The sequence below is a fragment of the Arctopsyche grandis genome, chromosome 3 (genome assembly GCF_051622035.1).
Source record: "Arctopsyche grandis isolate Sample6627 chromosome 3, ASM5162203v2, whole genome shotgun sequence".
Taxonomy (NCBI): Eukaryota; Metazoa; Arthropoda; class Insecta; order Trichoptera; family Hydropsychidae; genus Arctopsyche; species Arctopsyche grandis.
Window position 1 is genome coordinate 14,683,557 of NC_135357.1, and position 15,503 is coordinate 14,699,059.

A 15,503-nucleotide genomic window follows, 5' to 3' on the forward strand; every position below is an offset into this window, starting at 1 on the left:
ATTGACATTTCACTTGAGATAAAAGTATTGAGTCAAAATTTTATCAAGGGCCTATTGAAAATGATGATATTCGTACTTCTCAATTGAGTTAACTTCATTTTATTATTTTTACATACCTCCTTTACGTTTCACTTACGATTACAATTCAGGAAAAAGTTTGCCTCTTATCCGATCGTTTTCATACTTTGCCATATTGCTCATTTTGGTCATCAATATAAGTAAATGGATCCTCCGCCATTACGATGGTGCAAAAATATCGTGTAAGACGCGTTTGATATCTGCCCGGCGAGATAGTCGTTGACGTTTATCTATCGTTTGTTTATTAGTTTTAAACATAGATGGCGGTAGTAAAATAAAATTATTGTTTTTATTGAAAATAATTATTTTATATACAAATTATTCATCACCAGTTGCATTGCCTGATATTGCTCAGACAGATGAAAACTGGAAAAAACTGAAGATTTTCAAATAATTTTGTAGTACATGGTCTAAGTTAAGTTTACAAAATTTGGCTTTCAGTTTAGAGTTGATTTTCACGACAAACATTCTACTTTATTTGAATCTGATAGAAACGATAGATTACTTAATTATATGCTAACTTCTATTATGTAAGAGGATTTCAAACCAAAACAAAAATAATGAGTTACAAAATGTACAGTAGTCATCCTATTTTTCAATGCCTTTTTTGGATATGTACATGAATAAAACACAGAATATGTTGAAAATTGTAACTGTATTAAATCCAGATAATAATTTAAATAACACTTTATGACATCAGACAATCATTATTTTTCTTATTATCAATAATATATGTTAATTTATTATTGTTCCAACTATGAAAAGTTGCTACACAAAGTGGGAAGAATCATTTGTACAAAACAGCTTTGTTCCGTAATTTGGCTATTAGTTTCCCTAAAATATAATTGGATACCAATGAATTATAAATAAATTCAAATTTAGATTTTTAAAATAAATAAAAATGGCTAAAAAGGTAGGAACTTATAATAAATCAGTCTGAAAAAATTTAATTTAATTTGGAATATACCAGGCAACACAAAAACACGGCAAATTCGTAGAAGCATAATTAATATACATAATAAGAATGCAGTTATCAATATATAAAAATAATATTCATTCCGAATAAAATAAGGGTAGCCACCAAATGAATGAACATTAAACATATTAAAATTTGATAAGAAATAGCTTATTGTTAATACTAATAACATTTTAAATTACATTATTAATATAATATGTAAATACACAATTATTAAGACACATACTTCATTTAAAATGTAGTAACGGTTCAAATAATAAAAAAATGCAATACAACAATGACAAGTGTAGTTATTTGTGATACTTTAAAACGGAACTGGCAAACGGAGTAAAATATGAACACCATTTATAAATTTAAATCCATATATGTACTTCATGACTTATAATTAGCTACTGATTAAATCAACAGCAACTAAGATAGGTTTCAAAATGTAATACACACATACATGGGTAGAATTTGATTCCACAACCACACATTTATTTCCCCAATTCCGATCAAGATAATTTATTATCATTGTTAAATTTTAAAAAAGCAGAAATTTATGTTTCGAGTGATTGTGACAATTATTAAAAATTATTTTTAGTATTGCAGGTTACTCAAAACCTTGAGAGAACTGATCAAACTTAGTGTATTATAAATAAATTTTGGTGTAATTAACAAATTCAACATTCTTATATATCACAAATATACAGATAACAAAATTGTAATACTACCAATACTTACTTGTATAATCAATTGTGACATACCGGGCCACAGAAACAATTTGAATATTTTTACAATAAACACTATGTTTTATAAAACTAAAATTTCAAACTTCAAAAATCTCGTTCGGGTTCCTGTGATGTCAGTATATATATATATATATCAGTATTTCAGGTATAAGATATTTTTATAATCAAAATTAGCGATGTATTATATTTCAAATCATTTAAATGTATACATAACATATATTGTTTTAATTTATAAAGGACATAATATTTTTTCTTTTGCAATTACGGAAGAACACTATCTATGAGAAGACCATATCCAGCACCAAATAACATTTAGTTTTTCAGGTTATTACAATCGTAATGCTGTAGCTACCAGAGCAAATTCCATGATGAGTATGAATTATTCAAACTACGACAGTATATTTTTTTCAATACCAATCGAATAGTATCAGAATTTTGTGATACATTTACACCGTAAAAGTGAAATGTTGAAAAATTTTATATTAATCTAATATAATTTTCTTTATACAAAAATTCCAAAGTGGACGAATTATCATAGGCCCGTGGTGCAATACTCATTATTATTTCTGATTGAAAATTTAATACTCTAATTTTATTACATGTACATACATAATTAACGTAATAATGTATAAAATATGAATTAATTATATATTACATGTAATATTAATATCTATTATGCATGTTTATAACGAATTATGATCCATTTACACCACGAAATATGAAGAATCAGCTTGAGTAAATACATACAATCTCCAATATATTTTAAGGCTATAGTTTCAGAATCCGAATTGTAAGATTTTTAACACAAACAGACTTTGTACAAAAAAATCATTTTTTTAATACTTGGTTACCTTTCAATATGTATGTACTTATTAATCGTTGCAATGCAGTCTCACAAACGAAAATTTTAATTTGGAAAGATACAAACATATGGGTATTAACACGTGATAGATTACAAATATACAGATGAATTTGAAACGATCTTATAGTCTTTAATTACACGAACATGTCACGGTAGTGTTTTACGAAAATAAATGCAATTTTATAATTTAATTAGTCTAGACGCTACGTACACACTATTATTACATTATATGCCTAATCATGCCTTTGGTGTTGGAGAAAATTCACAAATTTAAGGACACAAACTAAAACGGTACATTTAAAAATAAACAAACTTACAAACAATAAAATTGAAACAACTTTTAAAATAACACAAACTGAGTGGTGTTCAAGTGAAATCTTAATCACCAAATTTAATTTAAAATCAGCCTACTTAAATATAAAAGTTGATATGTAGTAACAAGCGAAACAAACATACATAACTCTTTCAATGTAATTTCTCATGCAAAATTAAATAATTTTAAATATAGCACAGCACACAAAAAATTATTAAAACAATTTTTTTTTATTCAAACGTATTATTCTTGTATACTGTTAATGACAAAACAAAAACATTAGTGGGCAATTGAAATTTAATAAGTTATTCGAACAAATATCAAAACATTCCACGTTTAGTTTTTGCATTTAATTCTAATACAATATAAAATGTAAGTTTTTTTATATTATTTAAGCTTAAACAATGTTGAATTAAATTAAAGTGCATGCCTAAGAATAACGCGTTTCGAATTGTAAAAAAAATATTAATTATATGTGGCACATTAAAACCTGTAAAGTTTAAATAAATTGAACACCACCACATGTAAGGTAATACATATGTATTTTTTTAAATAGAATTGCAGCAAATGTTATGAAATCTATAAATAGAAATACTTTATTAATTGTAAAAACAACAAATATTCTAAAACTCTTTTTGTTTATTGATACTTTTATAATTAATTTTTAAGTAGACTAGCTTCCAAAGGATTTTATCATAAAATTAAAATGTTAAATACAGTCAGTGAAATAAGAAAAAATGAACTCAAAACAAAATCCGTCAAACAAACAAATCCGTCAAACTTTTTCATTTTCACCACAGCTGCCTGGAATCATTAACATTTTGGAATGAAAAAACTATTATACATATATAATTATTACATACTTTTCTCAACACATATTGAATTAAATTACCATAATCTCAGTGTGAAGTACTTTCTGTTGATTCCTCAGTATTTCCATGTGCTGCAAGAGATTGCTGAAGAGCAACCGGAGTCAACCATTCCCTGAAATCACCATACACGTAAATGCATATATTTATATGTTCATACGTACATATTTATATGTTCATATGTAACATATTTAATATTAATAGTAAACTAACCTTGGCAAACAACGTTGAAGGAATGGCACGCAAGAGCTAAAATATGCAAGTCGGTTAACCCACGGTGGTATGTCATTACCACACAATAGCTGAAAATAAATATTCAAAAAAGATTTTTACAAAAGTTCTTCAGAATTTCAACAATGAAAAATAGTTGAAATATTAGAAATCTCTGAGAAATAAACCAATTTAAATTAAATAATATCTAAGAGCTAACAGAAACATAGCAGTGTTCTCTTTTTTTTCCACTATCAACCTAAACATGTTCCTAGCACATGCACCATTTTTTTAAACAAGAAGTCAGAGGGAGAGTAATGGTGTCCTCATGGTTCATAGAAAATATTCAATGCTAATATAAAATGTCCATTGATTTGGTATTAATAATTACAATTGTTCCCTTCTTGCTAAAAAAATAATTTAAATTTTAAAATTTGTAATAATTCCTTGAAAAAATTAACTAAATTTAAATAAAGCAATTTCTCAGTTAAAATAAGCAATTTCCCAGTTGCCTCTGAAGTGATAATTTTTACAATCATGCTATAATGACTATCCGATCTTTAGTATTAGACAGCATCAAAATGTAATATTTTATAATTTTGATTGAAGTCCAAAATATTCTAAATTCCAAAATATCTGCATGAAACTCATTTTTGTCTAATATCAATACTTATAACTGTTTCTTTTTTAACTGTCTATTTAAAAATTGAAAATTAATCACTGGTCGTATTATCGTCAAATATAATTTAGATAAATTAAAATAAATCATTTAACATACCTGGCATAAAGCTCCAGAAAAATGATTACAATTATTGTTCATCAAATGATATCTACATCAAAAAAACAAATCAAGTAAATAATCATGTACATAAATATACAAATTAATTAAATAACAATAGTTGTAAAGTACTCACTTATCACCTTTAAACTGTTTTCCCAGTTCGGTAACAGCAGATCGTACTTCTTCTGGTGTAAAATCGGTCCAGCCGACATTTATACTTTGTCTACAAAATATAAACAATAAATCAAAACCAATAAATAGAATACAGATATACACATTCAGATTATTGACGAACCTAAAGCGGAACTGGTCACCAAGCTCAGTAGGATCACGAGGCGTTATTGGAAAAATACCAGTGAATGAAAATGGGTGTCCTCCATACACAAATTCTTCACCGTGTACTTCCACACCACTGTGAAACACGCCAAGGCCTAAATTAGCTGTGTAAGAATTCACCCAATACTGCAACAATGCATCCACATAATATTTAGGATTAAGTTATGTGCATTTAAAACAGACGAATTGAATGGAATGTTCAATTACCATATCATACACATTGAGAATGACCGGTTCACGTCCTAACACCTTTTCAGGTTTTCGCGAGGACGCAGCGGTCGGAAGGCACGACGGGAACATGACGCTCTAGCGTCACCTCCCTTTACAGGCCCACCGCCTGATCACTTTGATCTGAAATATAAAAAAAATGTTACATTACTTTAAAATTTCGCAAATTATGAACTGGTTAATACATTTATTTTTTTAAACATAAACTGTCGGCAACATTTTTTAAAAATAACTAAATTTCGACATCAAAGTACATACTGAATTCTTTATTAAAGTTATTATAAGTGATCTATGGACCAATTTAAAAGTGAAATCGAAGCTATTTCATAGCATATCAAAACAAGCTTATCTTTAGTAATGTCACATTCTAAGAATTAGTGATGCATAACTGCCAGGATGTGCATTTAAAAATGGGCTTTTAAATTAAATGTGATAATTCACTGATAGAACAAAGGTTTGGCAACTAGATTGTATTGTCACAATTGCCAGAAAAGCTTGGACATCAAACAACAATAAATGAAAAATATAATTAATCTCATTTACAAGTAATATTGTTTCTCGACTTAATATCGAAATGAACAAATGAGTCATTCTAGTGACGCATTGTATGATGATACATTTGACTATTTAAGATTATAAATAAACATTAACTGAGTTGTTACGATTGTGACTATGCAACGATTAAAATGTTAGAGGCTAGGTATTCGAGACCATGTTGACAGTTTTTGCATTGGATCGGGTATCACGTTCCAAAGTACGAATTCGTTAAACGAAGCGTTTTTACCGACAAGGGAACAAAAACAAAGCAGTAGGTGTCAGACTTGGGCACGCGATTTTCGACCGAAATAGTTGTGCAAACGACGGCCATAAGGGCGACAATCGTGTGGGACGAAAGGGGCTCACTGAGGGTGAGGAGTGAGGGGCGAGGAGTGGGGCTCACAGCGGGGGCGGAGGCGGAGGCGGCAGCGGAGGCGCGGCTCGGAGTCCTCTTGGCATCACGGGGGCGAAGGCTCCGACACCTCCGACAGCTCCGACAGCACAACTCGAGTCTCCTCGCACTCTACAATAACCACACTCTGCACTGCACTTCACTCCACTCCACTCCAGCTGTCAGAACGAGTTCGCCACACGCTGCACACTGCACGCACTTTCCGGCCAACCACTGATACTGATACTTGATAGCCGATAGCATGACCCTTCACCTTTTAGTTTGCAATCATACCGACCGTAACAATTTCTTTAACGTCCATTATGTCTCTGTTTATAAATCAATTTTGCCGTTTTCGGCCACTAAAAGGAATCTCAAAAAGATAATTACCCATATATGAGCCGTGAAACGCTATATAAAATACTGATAAACGGACTACTAGTCATATGTGAACCAGTCACAGGACAACCGGTCGCTGAGGATCGGTCACACGTGATTACCCGTCACACTGAAACTGGTCACGAGAAAACTGGTTGACTGATTTTAGGGTGTGACCAGTTTTCTCGTGACCAGTTTTAGTGTGAAGGGTGATCACGTGTGACCGATCTAGAGCGACCAGTTGTCCTGTGACCGGTTCACATTTGACTAGTAATCACCGAACCAAAATACTGACCGATATAAAACTTGATTTATGATTTTATTATAATAAATTTGACTTTAATTTTAATAATAAAAATCACTTGGATTATCAAATTTAGCACCCGTTGACTTAACCGGTTCGGTAATTATTCTGCACAAAACGAAACGAAACGAACGCAAAAGTCACTAAAATCTCTATCACGGAATATCTGGCACCCGAAAAGTCATACTAACGAGAACTCGAGTGCCAAATATTGCGTATTCGCGATTTTCGTGGCAACGATTGGCGTGTGCGCGATCGCAATGTGCGAAATAATCCGTTTACCGACTAAACCTACTATAAATTCATTTAAAATTAAATTAAAGATAGTTTTTTTTTTTAAATCTTATTACCATTCACCAACGTAATTATTACAAAACATTCAAACCAAATAAATTATAAATACTTAATATAAATTATCAAAAGTTTTGTTTCGAATTCAATTCCAAATCATACAAATGTCAAATTTAGTATTGTAATGATTTAATAATTTCAATAATAACTAAAATTTGTATTTACGCAAAAAAATATTTTAAAAACACTAAAGAATTTTTGATTGACATGCTACATAGTGCAATCCTGCAGTTGCGTTGATAAGGCTACGAATTAAATTGAAGGTCATCGTGAGAAAGAGAAAGATGACTGCGCTGAGAGCGAGCATTGTTATTGTTGAGTGAAGTTCTGCTTGGCGTAGTAAAGCTCATACGGTGCTACTCGACTGACTCGAGTCTTGACTCATCCGATTTCCCCGCGTCTGGTCCGCGTCATTCGCAATCAATTTTCGCAAGCGTCTGCTGCGAAAGCCGAACCATCCCCGTATCCCACTCGAATTGAAGCCACCGTAGTGTAGTAGCGTTGTCGTGTCGTTTAGTTTGTGCGCGCGCACCACACCATACCACACCACAAACGAATCACAATCAGCGTTCTCTTATCGGCCGTCGTCCGCTCGCAACCGTGACCTAGACCTGGTGACTATTTTATTTGTTTCGACCTATTTATTTTTCATCGCACGCAACTAAATGTCAATATTTGGCGCGTTTTTCCAATCCACAATGTCATATCTTACAACTGGACAAATTATCATTTATTATTTATGCGAATTTTCTTATACGATTCTAACAAAAAATAAAAAAATACAAGAACAAAACATGTTTCATGATTTTTTCAACGAATAAAATTTTCACTAGTATCCAGTGAATAAATATGCATACAATCTGCGTGCACATAAGTAATCTATCTGTAGACGTACACATACATATGTGTAAGAATTCTTGAAACTATAATAATATTCTTGATTCATGATTAATATTATATACATACTTATCTCGTTTGTTTAGCCTGTGATTCGAAAAAATTCCACGGAAGTCTATTTTTATCTGTTTCATCTAATTGAGAGAATTGGTTGTTTCCTCAACAGTTACAGTTGAAAGGCAGATGGTTTCAGTTTCATTTAAATTTGAGTATTTAACCAATTTACTTTCAAATGTCTGATATTTTAGTAATTAAATTTACATTCGATGCACGTATCTCCTTTATTAATCCCGACCTTTTTTTATCATTAGAAGCTTGTTTTAAAATCTTTGATAATTTTTTTTAAATATAGGTTTTTGTTTATATTTATGCAGTTGATTTCCCATTTAAAACAAATAAAATATTTATTGTTTTTGAGGCCAGTAAGAGAGATTTCAAATACAAGAATTGTTAATTAACAATTGCCTAAAATAAATAAATCATTTTCAAATTCATTAGACCTTCGGTCCCCTTTATTGAACAAAAGCCGATATTATATATATTAAGAAATAAATAATATATTATGTTTTGTAATCAATGAAGTCGAAGGTTTTCAGATTTACATACACTGATATATATGTATGTATGTACGTGTACATATACTCAATTCGTTCCTTATAAGGTATCCTTTCACTTTTGAACAAGTAATAAAAGAGTCTGCGGTGCTCGACCATACATATGTATATCAATCTATCTATATAATATTATATATTAAAGTCTTAAAGGACATCTGTAAATTGAACATTAGTTACGCAAAAGCAGAACCGAAAATTTTAGTGTCTATTCATTCAATTATCATGTACATATATGTAGAAAAAATATCACAATTTCTTGTTTCACTATCTTTATGTATATATATGTAATTGCATTTTTGTATATTCCACTCAAAATTTCCTATGACTAATACAAGGCAAATTACTACTAACAGTAGTAAAACGTGGTTTCTACAATTCGTGTATGGAAATCTTGAATATATTATGTTTCTACATTCACCCACGTAATATGTATTGACATACATGCTTGAAATTATGTATTCCATTTTCAAAAAAAAATATTAAGAATAAAAATATTTTATACGAATAATAAATAAATCGATTTTATTTTTATTTTAACGAGTACTTTTCAATCTATTCAGTTTATTTAATATGAAAAAATTATAATTCATTCACGCAAATTGACTGTTTTTACATACCTCCATTACGTTTTTATTCACTTGACTGCTTTGTTTGTTGACCTCCAATAGCACCTTGCACTAATAAATTGTGCCATCAATCGTACCATCTCGACAAAGCTGTCAATAGTCAATTTTCATTACTAAATATTGTAAATTGTTGGATATGTATATGATAATTTTTAATTTTTTCGACTTTTCATCTTTTTACCTCTCGAGTCACGTGTTTCTTTTGTGTGGGTGTCTTTGAACTTGTTGATCTATCTTTGGCCCATCAAAAGTTAAAAGCAAGCATTCTTAAACTCGTAAAATGTGTACATACATATCATACATTCTAACTCTCTTATTATTGTTTGTTTTATTATTATATACATATGTAGATATCTATGCCAAAATATTAACACTCTCTCAGTGTAGTTGTCAGATATCATCTGAATCTAAAATAAACGATTCAATATTGAAGCAAGTTATATCCGATGTATGTATACAGTGAGATAGACGATCTTTACCATGTTCAAAATTAGAATACCCGGACTCAACAAACATGTGGTTTCTATCGAATGGCGCCGCTCCTAAATGTTAGATTACCGGTATGAAGTGAATACAGATTATCATCAGAGGCTCTGACAGGCTATTTCTAGTGTATTTTTTTTATATATATGTACATAGATACCCATGAAAATTTGACAGGTGCCTAAATGCAAGAATACAGTTAAATATCAAACAAATCTATCAGTTGGTAATACCATTAACCATGACTGTTGATATTTTTCAAACAAAAAGTTCGCCACGTTCAATCCTTCGAACGACGTATTGTATTTTGAGGAGTTTATTTGCGGTCACGCGAACCAAACACTCTTAAATGACCACACCTAAACTAAAGGGTGCGCCCTTCATTATAAAAGTGCGTCCATTTTACCTCCTACCCTTATTTTCGAACAACTGTCACTCATATTATGATCGATGCTGATGTGCGAACAATTATCGTCGAACATGTTGAAATAGCTTGGCAAAATGCACAAATTTCAGTCGGACTTAGGTCCCAGGGTTAACTATGTATATATGTATGTATGTATGTACATGTTACAGTCGAAGTGTATTTTCAGTTGTCATATATTCTAACTGGGGTTTTAGGTCATTCATATGCGAATACAATTCAACTATTAAATACACTTTCAACAATGTGCGCCAGTAGTTATATAAAAGTTAAATTTTGACAGCTCTCATGTTTTTACGAATGCTTCAGAAATCAATAATGCGTTAATTATTTGCTAGATATTACGAATAAAGGCAACGAGTACCGTATTACGATAACTCTAAGAATGTGTTCAAAACAAAAATGTGACTTTCCAACTCAATTTACTAGTCTAGTAGCGTTTTCACGAAAATCTAGCCTCTCCATCTTACCTGATACCAACTTATAGTTGAATTGTATTTTCAGTTATAATATATTTTGACCAGTTGAAATATAATTCGCCATATGAATCAACTTACGTGTGTTAGATGGAATATGTTCCAACTAGTCAAAATATATTACAACTGGAAGATACATTTCAACTGTAACGTACATACATACATACTAACAAGCTTAAATAATTCAATTTGGTGAATATACATTTATTTATGGCTTATTAACGGATTTAGCATCTAGTTTTATTATGTACTTACATCCGTCGAGCTTCTCAGAAATGTCGATTTAGAATTGGAGCACACATGTGGAGAACCATATTGCAATATTGTGACTGTATTATATTTGGATATTTTACGAGTTTGTCAAAATATCCACTTAAAAAGTGATTTTTGCAGTCTAGTTCACTCATGTTTAAAAAAAAATCAGATAAGCTGAAGTTAAATATTGATAAATCATACTAAAAAAAATAGCATATACACCTGCGCAAGTGTTTCCGTAGCTTAGTCGGTTATCGTCAGCCGAATACTGTTAACATCACTAATATTTTAAATGCATTTTTCCGATTACAGATATTGGACAAGTTTTGTGTTCACGAAAGTGCCGAATTATCCTAAATATAAAGGGTAATAAGTACCTAAATAATAAAAAATGACGTCCTTAAATCACTACGCTCGCAACTATGGTCAGCATGGTTTTGGTTGGGTTCGTGTTGTCGATGCCGCAAAAAAAGCACGAAAACCAGGACTCTATCCAAACCTATCTTCTTTGGATGGCACCGATGAATACTCTCCTCTGTATCCCAGTCTTCCCGATGCTGAAAGCTCTTCTGTAGCTGAAGTGGAAGACGAATACGAAGAAGTGACCGAGGAGCCTATACAAGCTGTTAAAGTTTCCGACATAGAGGTAAGTTCACTGACTCTTCCTCGAATAACCTGCACTCAAATGGACGTACAAAGAAACTAGCCATGAATACTAAACGTTTTTGATGTTATATTTAATGAATTTCTTTGTGTAGGATGTGTGATTTTGCATCCAATGTCTATCGAAATTATTTCGCAAGTAAACAAAAAATCGTTGGCCTGACCCATTGTGATGTTTATTGTATAACTGAGAATTCAAGTTTAAAATAACTGCTCACAAAAATGTATAATACCTAATCTTTACTAATCTGGAAAACAAAATGGTGTTCATTTCCTATAACAATTTCATCCACATTTAATTTGAAGTGTAATTTTCATGCAATTCAATGCAATCTTCTTTTTATTAACCAATGTTCATTTCTCCGCTGGCTTACACATGTACATATGTACATATATATGTTGGGTTACATCAGCTGTTGCTCCAAAAAACGCATTTTTTTGAATAATATTCTTTTCGGATTATTCCGCAAAAAACGATCTCGCGCATGAAAATCGTTACAATATCTGGCACTCGAGTTCTCTTTAGTAGAATATTTCGCGTGGGTGGGTTTCTATTGATGGAGTATTTGGGTGCTAGATATTCCGCGATCGAGATTTTAATTTTGCGGAATAATCACCAAACCATCAGATACACAGTGGCGGATCAAGTAAATGGGGTACCTCAGGCGAATTTGAAATTTGAGGCCCCCACTTCAGTAAAAAAATGCTGTCATCGTTTTTTTACCACGCATTTCAGTAATGGTTTTTCATTAGGATTTTACAAAACCATTTTTTTTACTATATGTACTTGAAACTTACATTTTTTGGAATAAAATAGGTACTCTCTTAAAATACTATTCAAGAAAAGTATTGTGGACAATGATGATATTTTGTAAGCTGTAAATTTTGGTGGCAAATGCCCATTTGGGGGCCCCAAGCGCACGGTTATCTTCAATGTATGATAAACCGCCGTTTCAGATACATAATGTATGTATGTTTGATATCGAGGCTATTCTATATCTAGCAATTCTATCAATATGGTATTTGAGCCCGACACAAAACAAATATTGTCACACCATTAAATGAGTATTTTATTATATGTTTACATATGTCACGTATTTTCACTGACAAAACGCTCCACGACAGAACGTTCACGGACAAAATGTTCACACAACAGAACGCTATACATAATCTGTAAATAAATTTCGATTAGTCTGGCTTATCCAATATACATACATATATATTTATTAATACGTGAAAGGACAACGTGTAAATCTTCGTCACCTGTTCGTGTCATCGAAGTCTTGACACGAACACTTTTCATAAAAAAATTTCGTTTTGGTACGTGTGAACGTTTTGTAGGTGAACATTCTGCCGTGGAAAATGTGTGAACGTTTTGTCATGGAACCGTACTAATGTATGTACGTATGTAGGTTTAAATATAATGGAATTCCATGCCGTACAATATCGAGAAATTACTTTAATTGTGTTTTAAAAATAGATGTGTATACCTTGTGCACAAATTCTATTGTCGTATCCGGAAGCAATTTCACATTATCTTTTGAACCCTACAAAACATCAGCACAGCAGCAGCACTACTCAGTGACATCACTCTCTGGGTGCGTGCCTGAATACAATGACGATTAATTATCATCGTGATTTTTTTCTTCAAAATGTGCACTTTTCATATTTTATTCGACCTTGTGCATTTCAGAAGTTTTCGAAATTAACAAGACAGCGGAGACGACCTCAAATATTTACAATACAATTCGATTTCATTCGTAGGATAAATTTGATAAGTCGTCTCATTCTATCGTATTGGGTGTTGAATGCGATGGAGTGAAACGGAAATAAGTAGTTTAAAATTGAAAAATTTAGATTGTGTCGTCACTGATGGAAGTAAAGTCTCGCGAATATTGCCGTCGCATTCGCACATCTTGATTATTTGCTGCATAAAATGGGACGCGAGATTATTGTAATAATGTTTGCAGGTATCGTAAACGCCAATGATTGCGTATATGGCGAATTTATTACAAAATTTTATGAAGTTGTAAATCATTTCGTTCAATTTATAACAGAGATAAGCGAATCATTTGTGCATTTAAGGCTACGGTTAAAGCTCTCGCACATATTTGAAAATAAAAGCAATTTTGCTTCACCTTCGAAATGTCAGAATATAAATAAAACCCTTCTTCCTCTTACATGCGTTAATTTTATTTCAGGATGACTCACTTTAGACCAGACTCCTGTATTTGAAACTTTGCCAAATATTCCAGTGCTATTATTGATTTTGTGACTCACATTACCATTTACGTTGAAATGTACTTTGTGTTACCATGTTTCCAATTTTTGACGCTTTCATAATTTATCAATTCACTGAATAAAAATTTCATACTGTAAAAGTGAAAGCGTATGAAAAATGCATACTAACTGAAAAATCGTACATATTTACGAAGTATACAATACTCGCTGGCAGGTGTAAATGTTTACATTCATTTCTCTGCTTATTTATGAACGTAAATTTTTATAAACAGTGTTACGAATTTCATTCATTACAAGGTTTTAATTTTTTTACTACGTACATACATACATACATATATCTGTTTACTAATTATTCATTTTTAAGAGTTACGTCACTACCAATATATGACGATACTTCTCATGTCGTGATGTTTAATACATATTTCATATTATCCTGTACTGTTATAACTAATTATAATACGACCAAGTGATTATTTAACTTTGGACAGAGAAACATGTCTTGATTGAAAAATATACAATTATATTGTAATCTAACTTTAAATAATAAATTCGTAAAATTAATTAAGTGAAAAAAGCGAATTTGAAACAACTAAATAGGCGAATGTCGGCATTATTTTAAATTATTTACGGTTGAATATTTTAAAATTTACCAATCGCTTAAATTGCTGTGGTGATTCCTTATTCATCGATCGTTTGTCGAAATTCAACCCAAGCGAAACACATTTATTTGCGATTATTAAAATTGCGGGGTGTTCATATATAACCGTGCACATAAAACACACAAATTCAAAAATTTTTCTCACCCTATCTTTAAATATGGTAGGAATTATAAATGGAACAGTGCACGCGAAAATAATTACATTAAAAAACCACAACTCAAAGCTCATATTTTCAATTATAAAATATGCAAAATCATGAATTTTGATTTTATGTAAAAAAAATTTATGGCATATTCGCCTGTATGTTTGCTCCATTTAACTATTATTGCTGTGCTTTATATGTCAGTATCGGCCGTGGGAATTTCGTATGACTCTAGTAAGCGCTCCAATTGGCTGAAATATGGCTCCTATTGGCTGAAAAATTTAATATTATGTACTAAATTTCAAAAAGCTTACTCTAATAACCAGGTCCACGCATTCGCACACTCGATAAAAAGTGAGCACCGTTTAAAAAAACTGTGCATTTTTGTTGCAACGTCTATGTATACGAATTTGACATCAGTTGATAGACTGCACATGCGCATTGTTGGTGTAACGTATGTACGAACAATCATTGTGCACTTGATGAAAAGTGAATTTTTGAAACCCATGAAGTAAAAAGATCACTGACCCTGTGTTAATTATCGAACTCAGTTGTTGCGGCTATCTCTTATTTCATCTCTGAAGAGACCTAAACGTGAACTCAAACAATATTGTGGCGTTGAAGAGAATTACAAAAACGAAATTACAAGTAAAATAATACGTCATCGCATGCGCATTG

General features: G+C 31.5%; 1 protein-coding gene across 1 annotated transcript; it reads right to left on the bottom strand.

The window, feature by feature from the left end:
* Positions 1-720: 720 nt before the first annotated feature.
* LOC143923030 (deubiquitinase DESI2) lies at positions 721-6,602 on the bottom strand. The gene is made up of 8 exons (XM_077446501.1): positions 6,325-6,602; positions 5,364-5,507; positions 5,116-5,282; positions 4,954-5,043; positions 4,818-4,869; positions 4,043-4,131; positions 3,853-3,944; positions 721-3,764 (listed from the first exon to the last, which is right to left on the bottom strand). The coding sequence occupies exons 2-7, from the start codon at positions 5,454-5,456 to the stop codon at positions 3,860-3,862; spliced, it is 576 nt and encodes a 191-aa protein (XP_077302627.1). The 5' UTR covers positions 5,457-5,507; positions 6,325-6,602; the 3' UTR covers positions 721-3,764; positions 3,853-3,859.
* Positions 6,603-15,503: the final 8,901 nt, after the last annotated feature.

Bases quoted from the DNA above. Each gene is read 5' to 3' on its own strand.
- LOC143923030 (XM_077446501.1), bottom strand. From the start codon at position 5,456: ATGTTCCCGTCGTGCCTTCCGACCGCTGCGTCCTCGCGAAAACCTGAA. The intron at 4,870-4,953 runs GTGAGTACTTTA...TTTTTGATGTAG, and splicing joins AAACAGTTTAAAGGTGATAA to ATATCATTTGATGAACAATA. The intron at 4,132-4,817 runs GTATGTTAAATG...ATTTATTTTCAG, and splicing joins TTTCTGGAGCTTTATGCCAG to CTATTGTGTGGTAATGACAT.